Raw genomic sequence first — 19,958 nt, 5'->3', positions numbered from 1 at the left:
AAAATTATTTTAAAAAAAGGAACAAAGCAAGGAGTACAGAGGTATATTCAGCATGAGAAGTATGAAGTCTTTGAGATTATGGATCAGGAAGCTTTGAGGATATCAAATGCTTAGTGGCGTGGTAGGGCTCCAGTTCATAAAGGCAGAGAATGCCCAGATGGCATGTTGCTCAAGCATGTACTGTGTTCATATAATGAGGCATTTCCAAGGGAGAAAGACAACTCATGGACATAGGGGTTTTGGGAACTTCCCACCCACATCTACATGTTTTTATTGAGCTGGCACTTGAGCATCTACTGAGTTTACAGTTTTTGTGCGGATCAAAGACATCATAGTCGCAATGGATTTTTCCATTAGGTGGTATGACTGCCTGATTGTCCCTGATGTTCAGATGGAAAAAGGATAGAAAAGATTCAGAAACGTAGCAGTGCAGTCCAGGGAAGGCACATGTATTAGCAAACAGTTAGTAAGAGTCCATTAATGCAAGGAGACTTTGTGAGGAACAAGGATGGAAATGTTGGATTATGTCACATGATGTGATGAAGTAACAAATGAGAACAGTGGAACATGCACAAACCAAAGTAACAGCGGGCCAGGCCAACATGTCAAATGTAATTGCCAATTCCACAGCACTGGAAAGGTTGTTTGTCACATGCCAGGGCTACATGAATCAAGATTTTTAAAGGGGCTATCTCATGGAAGCTTTTAGCTTTCAAATCTGATTCTTCTGTGCCTTCCTCAAGTCACTATGGTTCCAAAGCTTTGAGAATAAGTAGTTGCTGGTTAAGGCAATCTGGTGTGAAAATATACATGCTTAAGAAATAAATTAGGGTGTTATTAGTGTGCTCCAAAAATGTTAGTTCTAGGTTGTTTTAATATTCACGTTGTATTGTTTTACATGCAAATCTTCAAGCATATGTACATAAACTAAAGCAAGGCCTCCCTGTACTTATCCTAACCATTCCCTGTGATAGATTTGCCCTAGATAAACCAGGCTCTCATTGGTCACTGTAACCACTTTTTCCAGTGTTTTTTTCAACTGGACACTGGGATTGACCTGAGTGAAGACTTTCTACTGGTGAAAAGAAAACTCCACCTTCCCAAACTCCAGAATTTCAAAGGGGCTGTCTTATTTATGTGATGCACTGTCAGTCAAAGATTCAAGAGTTGCAAGATATTTTTCCTTTTTCCTATCTACTGTGTCTTCTGAGCTCAACTTTTTACCTCTCTCTTTTCCCTTAATCATTAAGGCTTCGTGCGTCTTTGTAGTCATCTCACAGGCATAGAGGTGTTCAAATAAGGAAGTGATGGATTTTTTTTTTCCTGCCAGGGATTGAGTATGCAAATCATCATCCCTGGGTCTCATTCAATATGTAAATGGTGCCTGGAATTTAGCAACACTCACTCAAACACCTGGCAATATTTTAGATGAATCTGTGTAGGATGAGTAATGAAATGTTGCAGATGCACAAACTTTCTGAGGTATCACGAGACTGTCATACACATAATCAAACTGACCCACTGTGATGCTCAAAACTTCTGGTGAAGGTAATAGCAACCACTAAGGAATGGCTCGACTTCTGGAAGACTGATGTGCCTTAATAAGCTCATGGACCCAAACAATGAGGTTTAGCTTATTACCAGTTGCAGAGCTAAACCAACTCTAGTAGCAAGTTAACGGATTGATAATGATCACTTTCAAGCTGGTCATTAGACTCAAGCCAGAGACACAATCAAGGATAGGGATGATGATCACAGTCACTGTACTGGGTTTGCTTTTCCCTTTCTTTCTTTTTTAAAATGAAGAACATTGATATTCTATTAGAAAGTCACTGTATGTCTATGGGTAAATGTCTCTTCTCCCTTTCCCATAAGAAATGTAGTATTAAGACTATCAGACTTCAGAATGACACAAAAGACAAAGCTACCTTAATTCCCTCATATTTTAACTAACTTTATTGAAAGAATCATTGAACTTTCCATTAAAGTCCTCAGAATCATAGGCGATCTGTGGCACCGCGGTATCTGATGTTTTACCTTCTGAGCCACCAACCCAGCAGGAAGCCACAAGGTGGGCTCTGGACTTCACCTTGCCCCAGACCGAACTGTGATCATTGACTTGAGCAAAGACATTGCAAGTAAGTGTTCAACAAGGTTGGAAACAGCAGCTATATAAATGTTAGAGGACAATTGCATTGGGATGACTACTGAATTGCTTGTTCTTTACACTTCGGGCTGCTGCCACCATGAACTGTACATTTATGTTAGGGACCCCTAATGTAAGGGCTGAAATGCCCATCACAAGGGCTGAAATGCCCTGACTTACAGACTCTTAAGGACAATTCTAATGAAGTCAATCTCATGTGTTAGATAGAAGGCTGAAGCAGTTGTCCTCAAGCTGAGAGTGTTGCACTTTTCCTAACAGTTAGAGGTGGATTTGGCATTTAAGGAGAAGACTAGCTAACTATCCAGCAATGCACAGGACAGACCCAGTGAAGAAAGATTCTTCCTACATTGCCACAGTGACCCTGTTGAGGAACACTGGGCTACAACAAACAAAACATAATTTTTAACAGAAATAAGTATAAATTCTGCATTGTTGGTTAAAGCAATCAATTGTGTGGGAAGAGGACAGGGGATATGTGGCTCAAAGGCAGTTCATGTAAAAAAGACCTGCACACTTTAGTTGACCACAAGCTCAATATGAAATAGCAGAATGAGGACCGTATTCAAGGGCTAATGCAACTTTAACCGCATGACGGTTAAAGCACAAGAAGGCAGCAACCTTTGTGAAGTCTGTGTGCAGTACACTGGGCACGGCACCATTTTGGAGGAGCGCTGGTGACCTGCAGCTGCACAGTATAGGACAACTAGAAGGATAAGGGATGTGGAAAACATGACATGAGAAACAGTAGCAATGGCTGGGTGTGCTACGTGCAAAAGGGTAGGCTGACTACAGGAAAACAGAAAAGCTACTTGAGTGACCCTCAGATAAAGGACTGAGCGGCAGGAGTGGGGAGCACTCAGTAGAGAAAGGAGCAAGAAAGCTGCCCTTCCTGATCATCATATTGGCCAACTCTCCCACAGAGGGACAGAGGGACCATCACCTTCAGAGAGGGACCAAGTGACTTTCTAGCAGGGAGACAAGAAAAGGGAGCCAGGTGAGACTACATAATCTTAACAGGTGCCTTTCAACCTTCTCCGATTCTGGTGTTTCATGTGACCCAAATCTCAGCAGGTTTCTTTACCAATTAGACACAACCTTATTAGCATATCATCTTAATTTTGAAAGTAAAATTGTTTCTTCCACTCCTACAACTCAACGATGCCAGTAATCTCAAAGCTTAATTGTATATAACATGACTTCAGTGGGAAGAGAACATGAGGAGAGTTTGCCAAAATAAAAGGGAAGTTTATTTTCTGGAACCCAAACTGCTCACAGATAACCCACATTTGCTTGCTTAATTATTCATTATCTACATGATAAGGTGGACAGCGTGCTTCTTGGATGTCAGTGCTTGACAGAAATGGAGAATTTTGTTATGGAAGATTTCATTTAGGCAAATTATGTTAATCTGATGTGACACCTAGAGCTGATCTGGAGGACTTGTTCTAACATTTATTGACTCATGCTCCAATAATGTCATTTCAAGAGGATCTGCAGAGAGTCTATAGCAAAAGAAATTGCAATATAACCTAGCTGGGCTTGAATAATTATTTCAGTTTAAAACAGATGATATATACTGAAAACAATTGTATGAAAAATCAGTCCCTGCTAGCTGTAAGATGGCCTTTTTTGGACACCTTCAGTCTCTTTATTTACTAAGTCTGAGTATATATTAGTTTCTGGCTATTTATTCTCATTCTAGAAAATGAAATCATAGGTAGAGGCCAGAAATATCAGCCTATTAAAGAATCTGAGACAGGCACAAATCTTAATAATCTGTCTGGTCTAGTTTGGCTGTTAAGCTATTCTTAGAAAAGAAAATTTAAAAGCAGCATTCGTCTGTGATAGGTATTTCTGTCCTTCACTGTAGGTCAAAGATGTACACTGGGTCACTCTGGACAAAGCTACTTTTAAGTCTAATGTAGAAAGACCTGCTGAGCAGTGGCCCTGTGGATTAAGCCCTGAAATGCACATTCAATCCACATAACGCACAACAGGAGCTGAAGTCTTAGCCAAGGGTCTATTTCCAACGTTGATAAAGAAACTATCCAAATAAACACCACATTTATTAATCTAGTTGGTTTTTGCGTATCAGACAGCATATGTGTTTCAAAAATATTTAGCAGTTCCTCAACTGAGTTTTCGTGAAGTTGAATTCAAATCTGGGTGAAAAACTTGCAAAAAAAAAAAAGATGAGTTATATAGAACTGCAATGCCTGTTCCTTTCGATTTAGCTTTGTTTTCTATTAGTGGGAAAGAAATCCATTCCTCAAATGCAAATTCCAAATTTAGCTCTGGTATTATTCCACACTATCCTTTTTTGGCTTTATTTGAGTTTATCCTTTCTAAGGATTTCCTTTAAGCAGGCAGAAGAGTGAAGATCTATTATTTTTGACATTTTGGTCAATAAGCAATCCATTATAAATGTTCTTTAAGGCTAAGGCCATTACTCCAAAATAGGTAACAAAGCTTTGGCTAACTAAATGAAACCCATTACTACAGGATATATGAGATGAGATTGGAGAAGTGCCAGGAGAGGGTTTAAAGCTGCTTTAAAACCAAGCTTTTCCCCTTTTCCTGTTTTTGGCTTACTCCGTACAAAGGGCTGCATGGTGGAGCGGGGCAGTTAGCTCAGTTTTAATACACTGTCAGCTATAATGACAGCTTTCTAGTGCCCTGTAAGTCTACGTGTTTTAAAGATAAATCTTTCCAGTCATTTTAATTTGTCTGGAAGGTTACTACAGTGTTCTGAAACCCTCTGTGAATACATTGCAGAACTCAGGTGTAATCATCGTCATTTAGAAACTGCTAATTATTTTTGCCTTTAGAACAAAATGAAATTCAAATGTGATAAAAAATACAGGCAGACACAAAGGCAACCAAGCTTTTGTGCATATAGTGCATACATAGCATGAGTATACGAAAAGGGAGGAAAAGAATTCAGAGGCTCCTTTTGATCCCTGCTGTTTCTGGGAGACCTTTCTCTGGGTGCTCCTGAGATGACGATAGCATCACCTAGTGCACCGGGATCTTGCTTCTTGTTCCTCACAGCTCTACAACCCTGGGTGAGAAAGTCACTATCACCTCCTTCCCAGAACATTTACTTGACCGCACCCACTACAATCACACCCCTGCCGATTTACACAAGGAATTGCGCCTGCTCCATTGCAAGGGGCTGCGGAGCAGGCCACATTCAGGTAGGCTGAGGGAGGGAGGCTGCAGCGCCTGGCTGCGGCCCCTGGTGACCACGTCCCCCCTTCTGGCTCACCAAAGAGAACTGGGCTCAGGCTAGATTCATTGTGCTTTGAGACTATATTCCATGGCCCTGAAATTCTTGGGTGACATTATACCTTTTCTTCACTGCTGATGTTTCGGGTGGAAGTTCTCCAGGTGATGGAGGGAATGGGGTCTCCTGAGGCTTCACAGGTGAGAGTGACCTGCTCCTCCAGCTCCATGGCAGTCTGATTTTCTACATATGTGATTTTGGGTTTTGCTGAAAAGACAAAACACTTTTATGAGTTTATCTGATTACGACTGAGCTTTCTGGGTTTAGGTGATGCCCTGCACCCACTCAACAAAGCTTATCTGTTTGCTAAGTGCAAAGCCCTAGTTTAGGTGATGTGGGAGACCCAGCATTGAACCCTAGGAGGGTTCAGTGAAGCAGGCCTAGGTAACCCGGAAACCACAGTAGCTGAGATAGGTATTTCTGTCCTTCACTGTAGGTCAAAGATGTACACTGGGTCACTCTGGACAAAGTTACATTGAAGTCTAATGTATATCTATAGAGTAGGAGCATAAGGGCAATGCATATAGGAGATGTGACACAAAGCAAGAGTGCTGCCTTTGGTTTGAGCCTTCACAAGGAGACAGCCTTGGGGCAAGCCCATGAAATTCTCAGCAACTGCAACTCTGTGGTGGAGACAGACTCATTCTTTGCTAATAAGAGCAAAGAAGCAATGGCATGTAAAAAAGGTCAGGAAGATAGCAGTGTAGTGTGGTGGGAATTCTATCCACTGGCTGGTGGAGGCCCATGGATGGATTGTGCTTAATCAGCGCAAGGGAATAATTATTTGTACTTCAAGAAGGTTAATCTAGGAAAATTCAAGATGATTTACAGTGGAAAAGACCTTGAGGTAGGGAAACCAATTTGGAAACTCTGGCGATGACCCAGACGTGAGCTAACACTGAGTTCTGGATGAGGTGGCTTTGGAGGGTACAGAGCAAAAGGGTACCTTTGAGAGAAGTGGGAAGAGGAAAGAGAGGTCAGAGAGTGTGGAAATGAAAGAGGGGAAATAGGGATGCAAAGAAAAAACAAGCAGGAGCCCAATGGTTCACATCCTTAATGGCTGGAGATATGATGGCAGCATTAACTCAAGTGAGGAAATCAAGGGAGGAACCGGTTGGGAGCTGTGGGGTGGGCTGAGAATGGGGAAGATGAGGGGTTGAGATGAGTTCATTTTGCAAATGTTTTGGATAATGCAAGAAACACAAGTGTTCCAAAGCTGAGTTAAATGCTAAAACATTAGAGAAAATTGAATTTTCCCAATTTAAAACAATTATACTCTGAAATTGCTGAACCTTCCGTAGAAAGATAACACTGAGCAAATGTAACTTATTTCACTAATAGAGGAAAAAAAAAGGCCAGGCTAGAGAGACAACAACAGCAACAACAAAAACCAGAAGCATAGATAATTTTTAAAATAACTATATTTCCTTTATGTTCAAATTCATATACTAACCACAAGCAAGCTAATAAACTACTGCTTGTATATACAGCCTCTCTGTTGAGCTCTTTGATGCAGCTTTCACAAACAGAAAACAATGATAGAGCTATGCCTTTTTTGGATAGCATATGTCTGCTTCTATATAAAATCACCTATATAGTTTAAATATTCTCCTAAAGGTAATTGGTACTAACAGCCTGCTCATCAAATCCTTTCTTAATGGTGGGCACATGGGCGCATCCTAATCCACTGTGGCCAAATGAACCCAAGTTTGAGTTGATGGAATCCATGTGAATGCAGCTTTCCTTTGGAGGGCTTCATGTCTAATGTGATAAATACGACTTTTTGGGTTATAACTTGTATTGGATGGAGGAGGTGCTGAATCCCATTGAATAGGGAGTTTTAGAGGGTAGAATACAATAATGGTAATATCAATAAATATAAAAAATAAAGAGGTAGATAAGAATACATGTTGAGTCTCTGTATTGTCAAAATCACAGGACAAAAAGTAAAAGAAAAAATAAAATAAAATGCAACTTTTCACTAAACACTACAGTTGGTTTGAGGACGGGAGACCATCTCAGAATGCTTGAATTTCTGGCCTCTTGAAACGTAGATTTTGAGAGGCAGACAGCGTTTGCTGACCTTCTCCTGACCCAAAGCACTTTGCTCTGGCAGCAAAAGGTTAACCAAAGATAGACAAGGGTCAGGTGACACCTTAATATTTGGACTTAGTGGCTCCATTTCCCAGATGGTTACAAAGGGTGCATTGTACAAGTCCTTTGAAAAAGGTGAACTGTACTCTTACCAAAAACATCATTAACAAAGGCTAATTTTGTGCTGTTGGAAAATGGCAAGCTTCTCACTGATGACTTACTCCTCTCAGTGCAGAAGTAACATTATCCACATTAACTGAAGGTTAGAATATCGTTTGGATGGCTTCTTGGCCTTTTGGCTAAGTTCAAGTGTAGAATATCGTTGGAGAAAGATGGGTGTGCTCTAAAAAATTATGCTGGGACAAAGAGACAAACAGACACAGATGCAGGGTCACGCTTCCTCCCTATGCATTCCGGCACTGATAGGTCTCTCTCCAGGTTTTATCTTCTAATGGGTCCTTGCTCCATCTTGGAGCTCCATCTTGCTCCAGGTCCTGCTGTGGATCCCTCTGCTATTGTTCACCTGCTTTCATGAGCCTCTGTGCCTCTGACCTTCTCATTGCATTTCTCCTCTAGAAGCTCCAGTGAATAGTGCCATCCTGCCAGTGGTACAGCCATGTCCTTAGCTCTGCAGTCTGTCACCAAGAGCCAGTCTTGTCCAGGAACTGGTGACCCTGGCCTAAGGAGAGCCAGAGGGTCCCTGTTTGACTGAATGGAGAGGTTGGGGCAGATTAGTGGAGGACATGATCAAGGGCTGTCCTGGGTTTCCTCCAGGGCTGGCTGGTCCTCTCTGTCACCTGCAAGGGCTACTTTACTCCAAGCAGTCAGCTAAGCAAGGCTTCTGCCCACCAGCAAACTTTCCTTAGCCCATGGCTGTATGATACCGCAAGAGAATTAGCACAAATGTAATAATCTGCAGTGACAGAAATACCTGAGAAGGGCCCATGGGGAGACGAGCAATGAAATTCACCTCCAACTTTAAAGGAAGGTACAATGCAATTACTTAGTAAAGGAGCTTTCTAGCTGGTAACTAGGGCAATACATGCAAAATAGGTCCTAGGCAGGATTGCTACGGTCTCTAATTAATTATGTCTTTTACATACTGATTGCCATCCCCTTCTGAAGCCTCAAGCAGCGTGAGGTCTTCCTCACTCTCTAAACTGCACGTTTCTTTCCTCCTCCACCACACTGGACTCTGCTGCTGTTGGCAAACCTGCTTACTTGTCCTCAAAGATGATCCAGGGCTGGCCCCCCTTCATCTCATTGCCTGGCCCCATACTGATCTCCTCAACCAGTAGGGGAGGCAAAGAGAAGAGAAAGGAGGCAAAAGAGATGGAAAGAAGGTGTACACAAGGCAACAGTTATCTCAAAGGGGTTGTAGGAACTCTCCTGGGAATGCTATAGGGGATTGCTATTGTGGATTCAACACAGTTCCTACAAATCTCCAATTTCCTCACCTGCTTCACCAGGAGCCTAGATACCTGTCCTCTGGTTGCTCCACCATGCTGCCTAGTATACTCTCTCCAGCTGCAGTCTTGGGTCACTATGTGTTGTACGAGCGGATGTGTGTGCATGTGTGTATGTATGTGTGTGTGTGTGTGTGTGTGTGTGTGTGTGTGTATGTGGCTATATGCACTGAGGGTGCAGGATAGTAGGGCCAGTCCTGTCTTGCCCACTTCCCCATCCTACTCTCCCTGCTTCATGACTCCAACTGCAGACCTTCGTTTTTCTCTTCATTCTACCCTGGACCAACATGCTTCTCACCACCTACTCTTCCTGCCTGATGCAGCCGCGTTAGTGCTAAGCACGCTGCACAGAGAATGTACAAGCAGTATGGCAATAAACTGAGGGTGAACTGGTTCCTATGTCACTGGCTACTGCCTAGCAACTCAGATACAGTGTGTGCATGATGCAGTATTACGGAACAGTAACTGCCGCTGTTACCCCAGGGAATGGACTTAGAAGCCAACTGCCTCAGTGTGAAACCTGGCTCCTTGGGAGAGACACCTAATTTCAGCACTCATTTGTAAAATGCGGTTAATAATTACATCTACTTCATTGGATTGTGCTGAAGATTAAAAGAGCTAATGTACAGATAGTACTGTACAGCGCTTGGCACAGTGTAAGCGCTAGTTTATGTTGAGTATTATTGTTATACTGTGTGGGGTTAATACCTCAAAGACAAGTGATGATAACAGAATTCCAGCTTGGACTCCTTGCTGCCTAAGTTATAGTTTGATTCATGGGAACTTTGATTCATAAAGAACTGAAGGCCAGCCCTCCATTTATAGTATTCAAATGCTAATGCCTACTGTTCCAGGTACTGTCTGAGGTGCTGGGAACAAATCTCTGAGCCAAACAGGCTGTCTTGTGCACAAGCAGCTCACATGCAACACAACAGGTGCTTCTCCTGCCTCTGCTCTGTGCACTTCCTGCCCGAAATGCTCCTCCAGCCCTTCCTCATCTGTCACTCCCACCTACAAAACAGTGCATTGTTTCTATGACTTCTCTAACCCACGTCACACAGGACCAGAGATCTTTCCTTATAAAACACTGCAAATTGTCACTATGAAGTTATTGTAAGGAGTTGTCATTTAAAATTTCTGTAGTAGGCACGTACACTAGTCTATGAACCTACTGATGAGACCAGAGTCCATATTATTCATCTTTGTTCACTTGGTAATGACTGGGTCCAAAGAAGGCTCTTAAATATCCTTGGCTGACACTGTCTATTATTATTAGAATTCTTATAGGTTCATCATCTTCTGTTTTTCAGGGTCAGAGGGGATCAGGGATGGAGGAGAGTGATGGGTAGAAAGATGAAAGGGAAGTAAAAGGATGAAGATGTGAAGTAGATGTACCAACTCCCCACAGTGAATGTATTTCCTATTGCAAATATATACTGATAAAAAAGATTTTAAAATATTCTACTCATCTCTGTAGCCCCTCTGTCCAGTATCACTGATACGGAATAAATATTTGTTAAAGGGAGGAAAAGAATTAATGAATCAATCTGTCCTTTTCTATGATATGGAAGAATTTACTCAGAATGTGGGGAGATTCGTGTGAAGTCTACCAAGGATATTTTTCATGAAGTTCAGCTTTCATTCTCAAGTACTTCCGGTTATCTCAAACTGATAACCTATTTCTGAATCCAGCTGTCATCAAGGAATAAATAAGGATCATCTGTGATTAGCAGGACCATTTGCATACACATACTTGATTTTCAACTGCATGCTTACACACAGCCTTGATCAGGCTAAAAAAGCTGGTCCCATGGATGGTTCCCAGGTCCACATTCTGACTACCTGGGAGGGGCGTGCCCAGGGCTGCTCCTCAGACATCTATACTTGAACTGTACCATCTACAGTGCGCCAGCTTCTCTGTGCTTTTTAAACAGATAAGTAGAGAGAGTTGAGAGCCACAAGGGTAAACAGTTTTCTGAAATGAATTCCTTTCTGAAGGTCAGGTCAAAATGCTTTTCGGTTCGGAAATGAAAGGAAGTTTAGTTCGCTGAGGTTATGATGACACAGTGAGTAGTGAAGCAGGGACTCCGCATGACTCACTGCGACAGTTTCAAAAAGGCCAGTGAAAGAAGCCAAAAAAGGTGAGGCAGGGGGCTGGGGATTTAGCTCAGCGGCACAGCGCTTGCCTGGCAAGCACAAGGTCATGAGTTCGATTCCCGGTACCGGGAAAAAAACAAAACAAAACAAAACAAAAACAAAACAAAACAAAAAGGGTGAGGCAGCCATTTGGTTGGTCACTGATATTTACCCAAGGCCTCTTATGAGTCTGGTGCTGTTTGTAGTGCCAGGAAGAAAGCAATGTGTAAGCCTGGAGTTTATATGTTAGTGGACATAGGAAATAAACAATCCCCCAAGCATCTATGTTAATGAAATTAACTCAAGTACTGGTAAGTGCATGAAGAAGACGCAGTAAGAGTACTGGAAGAGGCTGACAGGGGTAAGGGTCGGTAAGAATGCTGATGGGGGCGCTATGCTATCCAGGGCTGTAAAGGCACGATGCATGGAGGAGAGTCTGCGTTGATGTCAGAATGGCAAAAAGAAGATCACATAGAGCTGATCTCCAGGAGTGCTGTTCTAAGCAGAAGAGCATTAAGTGCAATGTCTCTGAGATAAGGAACAAGCTCGGTGTGTTTGAGGAACCCACAGGAGTGTGTGGCTGGGGAGTTTCCAGTGTGGACCAAAGGGAAGGGGAGATGAGGCTGGAGGCAGAGGCAGCAGCCGGCACATATTTGGCCCACAGCAGGAGGAGTGGATTTTATTCTGGTTGCATCAGGATTTTGTAAAAAGCATTGGGCTTTAGGGCATTCTGGCTACTGGGAATAGAGGGGAAGGAAAGGATCAAGGGTGAGGAGGCAGGAGACCAGCTGGGAAACTTTCACAGTGGAGGTGAGCTTAAGGTGGCTTGGACTGGGGCTAGGTGGTGGAACTGGTAAGAAATGGTTGCTTTGGGATGTATTCCAGGTGGAGTGGACAGTCTTTCTGATGGATCCAGTGTGCAGGGTAAGAGGACCCCCGCTGCCTTACCGAAGACCTTGAGGTGGATGGAGGCATCCTGCTCGCCAGCCTTGTTCTCAGCAATGCAGACATACTCGGCCTCGTCATTCTTATCCACTTTCCTGATGGTCAGCTCAGAACTGTCATCGCTGAAGATGTACTTCTCATCGTCCTCCTCATTCTCTATCGGTTCCCCATCTCTACAGGGTGCAGAAATACAAAAGACTATCATTTTGACCCTAGAGTTAAGACGTTTTGTTTTAATTAGTTTCCACAAAATGCAGACTGGGCCAATGGGAATACTTCGCCTTCACAAAAAGGGAAGACACCAAGTTGTACTTCTGTGTATACCTTTTATTTCTCTGCCCACTCCTCTGACTCTGTCCAAGGGTTGTAAATTGCACTCACAGTTTACAAACTACTACTCCTACTACTCCGGGGGATCTACTCACAGATCCCCCCGGCCACAGCTCCTGGATCTGCTCCCACTGAAAATGAAAGACTAATCCAGTGCATAAGGTAAGGGAGCCTTATAGACAAGAATTCGTTCTTCATATGGAGTTGATGTTTGCAAGAAATCCACACCCATGCCACTGACATGCCAGCACGGAGAAAGCCCTATGGTGTCCCCTTCCTCTCTGGCCCATGACACAAGGCACCAGCCGGTTTCTTACTTTGTCCAGCTCATGGTGGGTTCTGGGAAGCCTTCTGCATCACACACCAGGGTGACAGACTGGCCCAGGTTGGCGGTGGCGTTCACAATGCTCTGCCTGGCCTGGACAGTGGGTGGCACTGAAGGAAACAGAGATGTCAAGAATCATTGTGAAAACTTGGGAGAATACAACGGCCTGGAGAAGAAGCACTTCAAAGGTTCCCAGGTCACGGAGTTTCATGTGGGAGTCATGGCTTGTGGATGGCGGTAGAGTTAGTGGAAGGGACCTAAATTCATTTGTGCAGTAAATGATTAATGTAAACTGCAGAAACAATTTGGCCACAAACATGCATTATTGTTTTTCAAGAGTTTAGAAGCTCCACTGTTACATTTTACTCATGTTGAAATGACAGTCGATTTATAGCAGCTATTTGTCATTATATATTTTCTCAATCAATGCACACTAAATAATTACCAGTGTTGGTCAAACTTGATGGTAAAAGAGGGTTCTCAATCCTGGAAAAACCCGGAAATTACTATTCCTGATGGTTATAAGTTCAATGCCATTTTGAAATGAGCCAGCTCACCAGAGTGACATTTCTGTGGAATCATCAAAAACAACCTTGCGCACAAACTGTCTTTACCAAAGGAAGGAGAGGGAGAGAGTTTGGCAAAAAATACATATCAACAGCCACAACAATTCGAACACCACTTACTTATTTTCTTAGTACTGACATTATAATTTCCTGTAAACATCTTGTAAATGTCAGATCAATTCCATGGGTGTGTTTATTTGACACTGAAAATTAAGATTAATAAGCCTATGGACCGTGGTTCCGACTATTCTGAGATCTGAATTGACTGTAATATTTTCTCTGCACATCGAACCAAGGGTGCCAACTTCACAATTATGGGAACAATAAGGACAATGAAGATGAATAAAAACTTATTAGTAAGTATGGTGAAAATTTCCAGTGCTACAGGATAATGAAAGACACTAAAAGCCCTCATAGTTGAGAAAAGACCTGAAAAACAAATATATTAGACGTGGAAAAAAATAATAAGAAAAAAAACTTCCAGAGGTTAGGGTGGGGAGAGGGTTCAGCTGCAATGTGCGTACAAATCAAGACAGAATTTATTATACAGACCAAAGAAGAAATTAAAGAAAATGACTGGGGGGAATCAAGGCTGTAGCAAACGAGAGAACAGGAAGAATAGATCTCCTCACCATTCACAACAACCTGAATGTCCTTGAAGTTGATCTCCCCCCGTGCCAGGATTCTGCCCTCACAGCGGTAAGTGCCCTCATCTGTTTTCTTGATGCCTCGGATCTGCAGGTAGTTGTTGGACAGGACTATGAATCGGACTAGAAGACACAAGAGGCAGGTTCATCCAAGGATCAGTCAGAGAACTCTGGAATCTGCAGGCAGGTAGCTGAGCCTCTTTCCTCTTTCCTAATTTTAGTCTTATTATAGGGTGAGGCTTTAGGGTGAAATAGGAAAATGCGTCCCCAGCTCTGAAATACAGCCAAGAGCACAGTCCACCAGAAATCTCATTTCTGTTTAGGAGAGAAGATAAGGTGTCTCAATTGAATATTTATATATAAAATCTCCACTTAGAGCAGGAAACTGCCTGTGGATTCTGGGGCACCTGAATCTGGGTCTGGACTTTGTTTTTTGGTGCCAGAAATCGAACTCAGGACCTTACACTTGCAAGGCAGGCACTTGTGTTGCTGAGCTAGATCCCCAGACCCTGGGTCTGGACTTTAGACTGGAGTGTCTCAAGGGCTGGGAGAGATGGAAACCTAGGGAACTTCAAAGCCCATGGGGAAAGCCACTGACCAAGAAATTCAGTTCTCACCATCTTTTTTCAGGATGACGTCTCGGCCTTTGTGCTTCCAGATGATGGTTGGGGGGAGAGAGCTAACCACGTCACATACGATCACAGCGTCCTCCCCCTCCTTGAACTCCTGCGGGGTCGGTGCATTCTTGAACATGAGCTTTTCTGGAAAATGAGCGGGAGAAGTGTGAGGAAAATAGCGGTTTCTTAGCATACCTCACACATCTTGAGAAAACATGCCTTAAATTCATCTGGAACCAGAAGAGACCCAGAATAGCAAAAGCAATCCTGGGCAACAAGGACAAGTCAGGTGGAATCACAATCCCTGACCTGAAATTATACTACAAAGCTACTGTCATAAAAATCAACCTGGTACTACCTAAAAAACAGACCTGAGGATCAGTGGAACAGACTGGAAGAAACAGCCACAACCAAAAACACACTCAGCCACCTAATCTTTGATAAAGGGGCCAAACAAACTCACTGGAAGAACGATAGCCTCTTTAATAAATGGTGCTGGAAAAATTGGCTTGCTACCTGCCAAAGACTGAAAATAGACCCAAGCCTATCACCATGCACCAAACTCAAGTCCACAAGATAGCTTCTTGCTAGAGCCACGGTGTCTGGACTTGAGTTGCAGGCAAACCTCCATCCATATATTCAGTTGTCCTCTGGTTGGAGGACACAGTATAACAATAATACTCCACACAGTATAACAATAATAAAACCCCACACAGTATAACAATAATACTCAACATAAACTAGCGCTTACACTGTGCCAAGCGCTGTACAGTACTATCTGTACATTAGCTCTTTTAATCTTCGTCACAATCCAATGAAGTAGATGTAATTATTAACCGCATTTTACAAATGAGTGCTGAAATTAGGTGTCTCTCCCAAGGAGCCAGGTTTCACACTGAGGCAGTTGGCTTCTAAGTCCATTCCCTGGGGTAACAGCGGCAGTTACCATTCTGTAATACTGCATCATGCACACACTGTATCTGAGTTGCTAGGCAGTAGCTAGTGACATAGGAACCAGTGCAAGGAGGATCTCCCCAAACACTTGATCAGAGACACCGGGTGGAACAGCCAGGACAAGAAATGAAGTATATCATCAGTGTTCTGCAACACTGAATGCCAAATTCATTACACTTGGTGCAGAAAAGAGTCTGCACAGGGAAGGGAGTTTCTTCCCCAAGGGTTCCTGCCATGTGCAGTGATGTGAATGAGGCACAGCATATAGGTACATGCCTCTTCTACATTTCTGCTAATGACGCTAGAAGTCATCAGTCCTTTCCTGGTCTCCCACTCTGATCCCTACCCCAGCTCTACCCCAGTTTTCCTGCAGCAGAGAATTCCAAAGAACAGGAGGAGAGCATGCATAATGGCAGTAAATACTAGGGCGGTCAATACTGTTCCATTAGCTGTCACCCACCACAACTGTGGCCAACAGGACAGACCAGACACCAAATAACAAGGTAATGAGATGCCACCTCTACATGAGGTTTCAGTGGAAATAGAGCTACCTGCTGTGAGTGCTACACAGTGTTCAAATAATCATCCCCACCCCATGGGGTCTTTGGACTCCATTATGAGCAGAGGAAGTTAAATAAGAAGGAGAAGCCTGAATTCTATACCTGTCAGTCAACACTTGGGGAAGGCAAAGAGGGACTCCTAACAGCCTTCTGCAAACTGGGTAATTTGAATTTGAAGAATGAAGGCCAGTCGGCAACAGCTGTGACCAGTAGGAATCAGGATTGTGAGTTCTCGGTTGGCCAAAGACCATCTGAGAACTCTGAGTGATACACCAGAATTTGGAGTGATGTCAGAAAACTTGAGAGGGAAAGCAAAAGCAAGCTGTAGACACTCACTGACCCCTTGAATGTCACCTCATCTTTTCTACTACCCACTCATGAGTCTGGCTGATCAAAGAGAGGACAGAGAATACAGAAGAGAGAATCTCTTACGGAAGATCTTCACGTTGACGGTGGCCTCGGACTCACTGCCGTCCTCGCCAGTGACCACACACTTGTAAATGCCAGCATCATCGATGTCAGCGTTGTAGATCGTGAGTGTGGAGGAGGAGTCGTCATTCCACACCACTGAAATCCGCTGCTGGTTTGGGCTGAGCTTTTCTCCGTTGGGGGAGAACCAGGAGATGTCCTTGTCTTTGGCATCTCCTGCTACTAAAGATGAAGAGATTACTTTCAAACCACTGAAACGGAGAAGACAAAGTCCCTTCCAGAATGATAGTGACTACTCAGTAAGCACTACTGAACAACTGGCCAGTCAAGGCTGGACTGCAAGGGACGGCTGACCATTCACGTTAGGATGTCACACAGCTGTCCTCTGGTTTGTGTTTAATTATTATATACGCAATACCTCCTAGAGTATTTGGAAGGAACTCAACAACCACTTGAGCTCATTTCCCTTAGTGAGAGAAGAGAAATTTATTAAGACCCTACTGTGTTTTGGTCATTAAGCTAGGAACTTAACATGATTCACAGAATGAGAAGTAAAGGCCAGTAGTATGTTTCAAGATCTGTGCTCAAGGACCTAGTTGGTCAGTGCCCAATGATCAGCTTATTTTTGTGGAGTTAGATAGTGATCTTCTGAGCTGGAGACAAAAGACACTGACTAGTCTAGGAATGCAGATTCCAGCCACTTTGATGTCAGCATCTACCTGCTCAAACTGCCATGACTTCCATTTCAGCAGAGCTGCCTCTGACAAACAAATTCATCTCATTGCATGCTGCAAAGGAAGCAGCCAACATCACCCATGCCTCCTTTCCCTGGGTACCTAGGAGGGGCAGGCTGCTTCTGCTGAACAGTACTAGACCTTGGGCTGGAGCAGGGTGAAGGGCTCTGAGATCCCACCCCGCCTCTGTACAGCATCCTTCTCAGCCAGTAACGCCCAGTTCTGCACAGATGCTTAGTATGGAAATGAAGCAATCTTCCCTTCAGTGCCCATCATGTTTTCAATAAATATCGCTATTTGCAAGATGTGCTACAGGCTCCATGACTGTGTCTCCAGATCACTGAAATTGCTGTAATGAAGGCAAAGCTGGAGTGAATGCATCCATTGGCCAGAGCCTCCTCATCTGATGCAAATCATGATAGCAGTTAAAGACCCTTCTCTGCCGAAAGCGGCTTGATAATGTCACAGTTCACATCCAGCTCAGCTCTTTTTCCAGGTTCTGCCATGATGTGAGTCCTAGTCATATCACACACACAGAACCGTAGGCCTACTCGGATGTCTTTTCCTTCCCAGGTCATCTCCTAATAATAGTCAGAACTGTGGAAATAGAGCATATTTCCTAAATGGACAACATGGACACCAGCTGTGACATATCCGAGACCCCTGTTAGGGGCCATGGGACATATACTGACTTTCACAATAGACCAGGAAAATCCACGTCCTTACAACCAGAGAGATACCAGCATTCAATTTACTTTCAGGCGAGTTTTAGATTTTCTAGGTCTAGGAGATTCTAAGAAATAAACTTTAAATTGATCCACTGAAGCATTATCTCTAAGCCAGTGCTATTTCCATGTATTTTACAGAACTGTGGGTGTAGACAGTGCGGGAGATCTGAGATGATACATTGTCTGGAAGTTGTGCCAATTTTCCTAAGAAAACGCTTCTTCCTTGGTGAAGCAGAAGTGTAGATGGCACATGTCACTACCTTGGGGCATGTTGGAGAGAGAGGAAGAAGGTCTGAGAGCTCCCTGATATTGGAATGGTCACAGTACTGGCCCCAGAGCAGAACAACACCCAGAATTCTAGGTACCATCAGCTCGTGTTCATGGGTCTCTCTCTTCTGCCTGATGTACTTCCGAGGCAATGAGACAATGGGTACTTGCCTTGGCATAAGAAGAATTTGGACTCTCCAACGCTGATTTCCCCTTGGCTGGGAACAATATCCACCTGCAGAGAAACTAAAAAAGACAAAGTCCGGCTCAAACACATATTCAAATTTTTGAGATGAAACCCATTGCTTTAATTCAAATCAGGCTCCCCAGCTCACTTTAAGAAAGAGTGAAAGGTAGAGGTAGTTTGGATTTTGAGAAGTAGTCACCACTAAAGTATCTTATGCCATAGCCAGTAGTAGATATGACACAGTCCATTCTGGTATGGAACTTCCGGGGTGACCTCTAAGCTAAGCATTTCTGATCCTTGGGAAGCCTCATGGTTCTGTTGAAAAAAGCCACACTCTGGATTCACGGAAACAGCCCCAACAGTCGCTTTCGGCAGTCACTCTATGTATCCCTGTAATTGTGGCCAAAGTAGGAAGCCACTTCAGATCTGTGCCCAAGAGTCTCTTGCGAATTCCTCCATGCACCGTGCTTCATCACTTGTAGAGGGGGTCAGCATGAAGATTCAAACTGACTTTGAAGCAGAGGATGCAGACAAATGCCTGCCTTCGCTCACGATAACAGGACTGACATGCCTATTTACGTAACATCAAACATCATCGCCCCAATTAGTCAGACATTGTTCTGAGATCCTGTAGGCTGTACCCTGTGGAGGTCCGCACATCCCTGGCTGCTTTCTCTGAATTTCTACTTGAATATCCATAGGTTTAGTCATTCCAGCACACCGATAAGGAAAAATCTCACCGATTCCTGTCTTTAGTCTGCTCCTCGCTTATCTGCTTAGAGCAGATAACTGTTCCTCCTTCGTGAAAATATAGTTTTAGGTTAGAAAAAGCCTGTTTTATTCACTTGAATCCAGTCTCCTTCTGTCTCTCCTCCTCTGAGGTAAAGCAAATGTGAAAGCCAAAGGCTAACAATACTTGGTTCAATGCACAGAGGCCTCAAAGCCAATAGGAAGGAGGGGCCTGAGCAAAACAGGCTGGGTCACAGAGATTCAGTGAGCCCTTCCTTCCAACAGCCATTTTCTTTTCACAGCAGAATGGAAGGAAAGCTCGTTGCCATGGCGACTGGCTTGCAGGCTGGGCCGCGCTGCAGCTCTGAGTTTGTGTGCAATTGAAGAGACCACAGTCGTGCTCAGCAGAATACAAGGATTAAAGGGAATGCTTGGGTGGAGAAGGTAGTGCGCTGGGGAAACCAGACTGTCGGGGGTGCAGCCTTCCTAACCATCCTACAACAGACAAGGCAGGTTACAGAGAATCCTGTAGAAGTTGCAGACAGAGAAATGGATAGTGCCATGAAGCCAGAAACTGAAAAGAGGGCAGTAGTAAGGGTAAGGGTAAGAAAACCGGCACAGGATAGTCTGGGAGAGATCACTGGGCTCTCTTCTGTGAGAGTAAGAAGGGGAGCTCAGACTCTGCCCAACACTGCACGGGAACAACAGCGCGGTTATCTGGTCCCATCCTTACTCGCTGTGCTGCTGACAATTCATTCGGGCTCAGCACTGAATTCTTAGCTGAGGGCAAT

General features: G+C 43.7%; 1 protein-coding gene across 17 annotated transcripts in view; it reads right to left on the bottom strand.

The window, feature by feature from the left end:
• Positions 1-19,958, bottom strand: part of Ncam1 (neural cell adhesion molecule 1) — a 293,739-nt gene that overhangs the window by 46,383 nt on the left and 227,398 nt on the right. For all 17 annotated transcript variants that reach the window (XM_005378123.2, XM_005378125.2, XM_005378126.2 and 14 more), the window contains exons 2-8: positions 18,423-18,497; positions 16,526-16,744; positions 14,580-14,723; positions 13,948-14,085; positions 12,742-12,859; positions 12,098-12,267; positions 5,518-5,660 (exon numbers count right to left, since the gene is read on the bottom strand). In XM_005378123.2, coding sequence (XP_005378180.1) covers positions 5,518-5,660; positions 12,098-12,267; positions 12,742-12,859; positions 13,948-14,085; positions 14,580-14,723; positions 16,526-16,744; positions 18,423-18,497 — 1,007 coding nt within the window. The remainder of the gene's footprint in view (positions 1-5,517; positions 5,661-12,097; positions 12,268-12,741; positions 12,860-13,947; positions 14,086-14,579; positions 14,724-16,525; positions 16,745-18,422; positions 18,498-19,958) is intronic.

Source organism: Chinchilla lanigera, unplaced genomic scaffold (genome assembly GCF_000276665.1).
Source record: "Chinchilla lanigera isolate Chin_1 unplaced genomic scaffold, ChiLan1.0 scaffold00011, whole genome shotgun sequence".
NCBI classification, from domain to species: Eukaryota; Metazoa; Chordata; class Mammalia; order Rodentia; family Chinchillidae; genus Chinchilla; species Chinchilla lanigera.
This window is presented reverse-complemented; position numbering and strand designations above follow the sequence as displayed.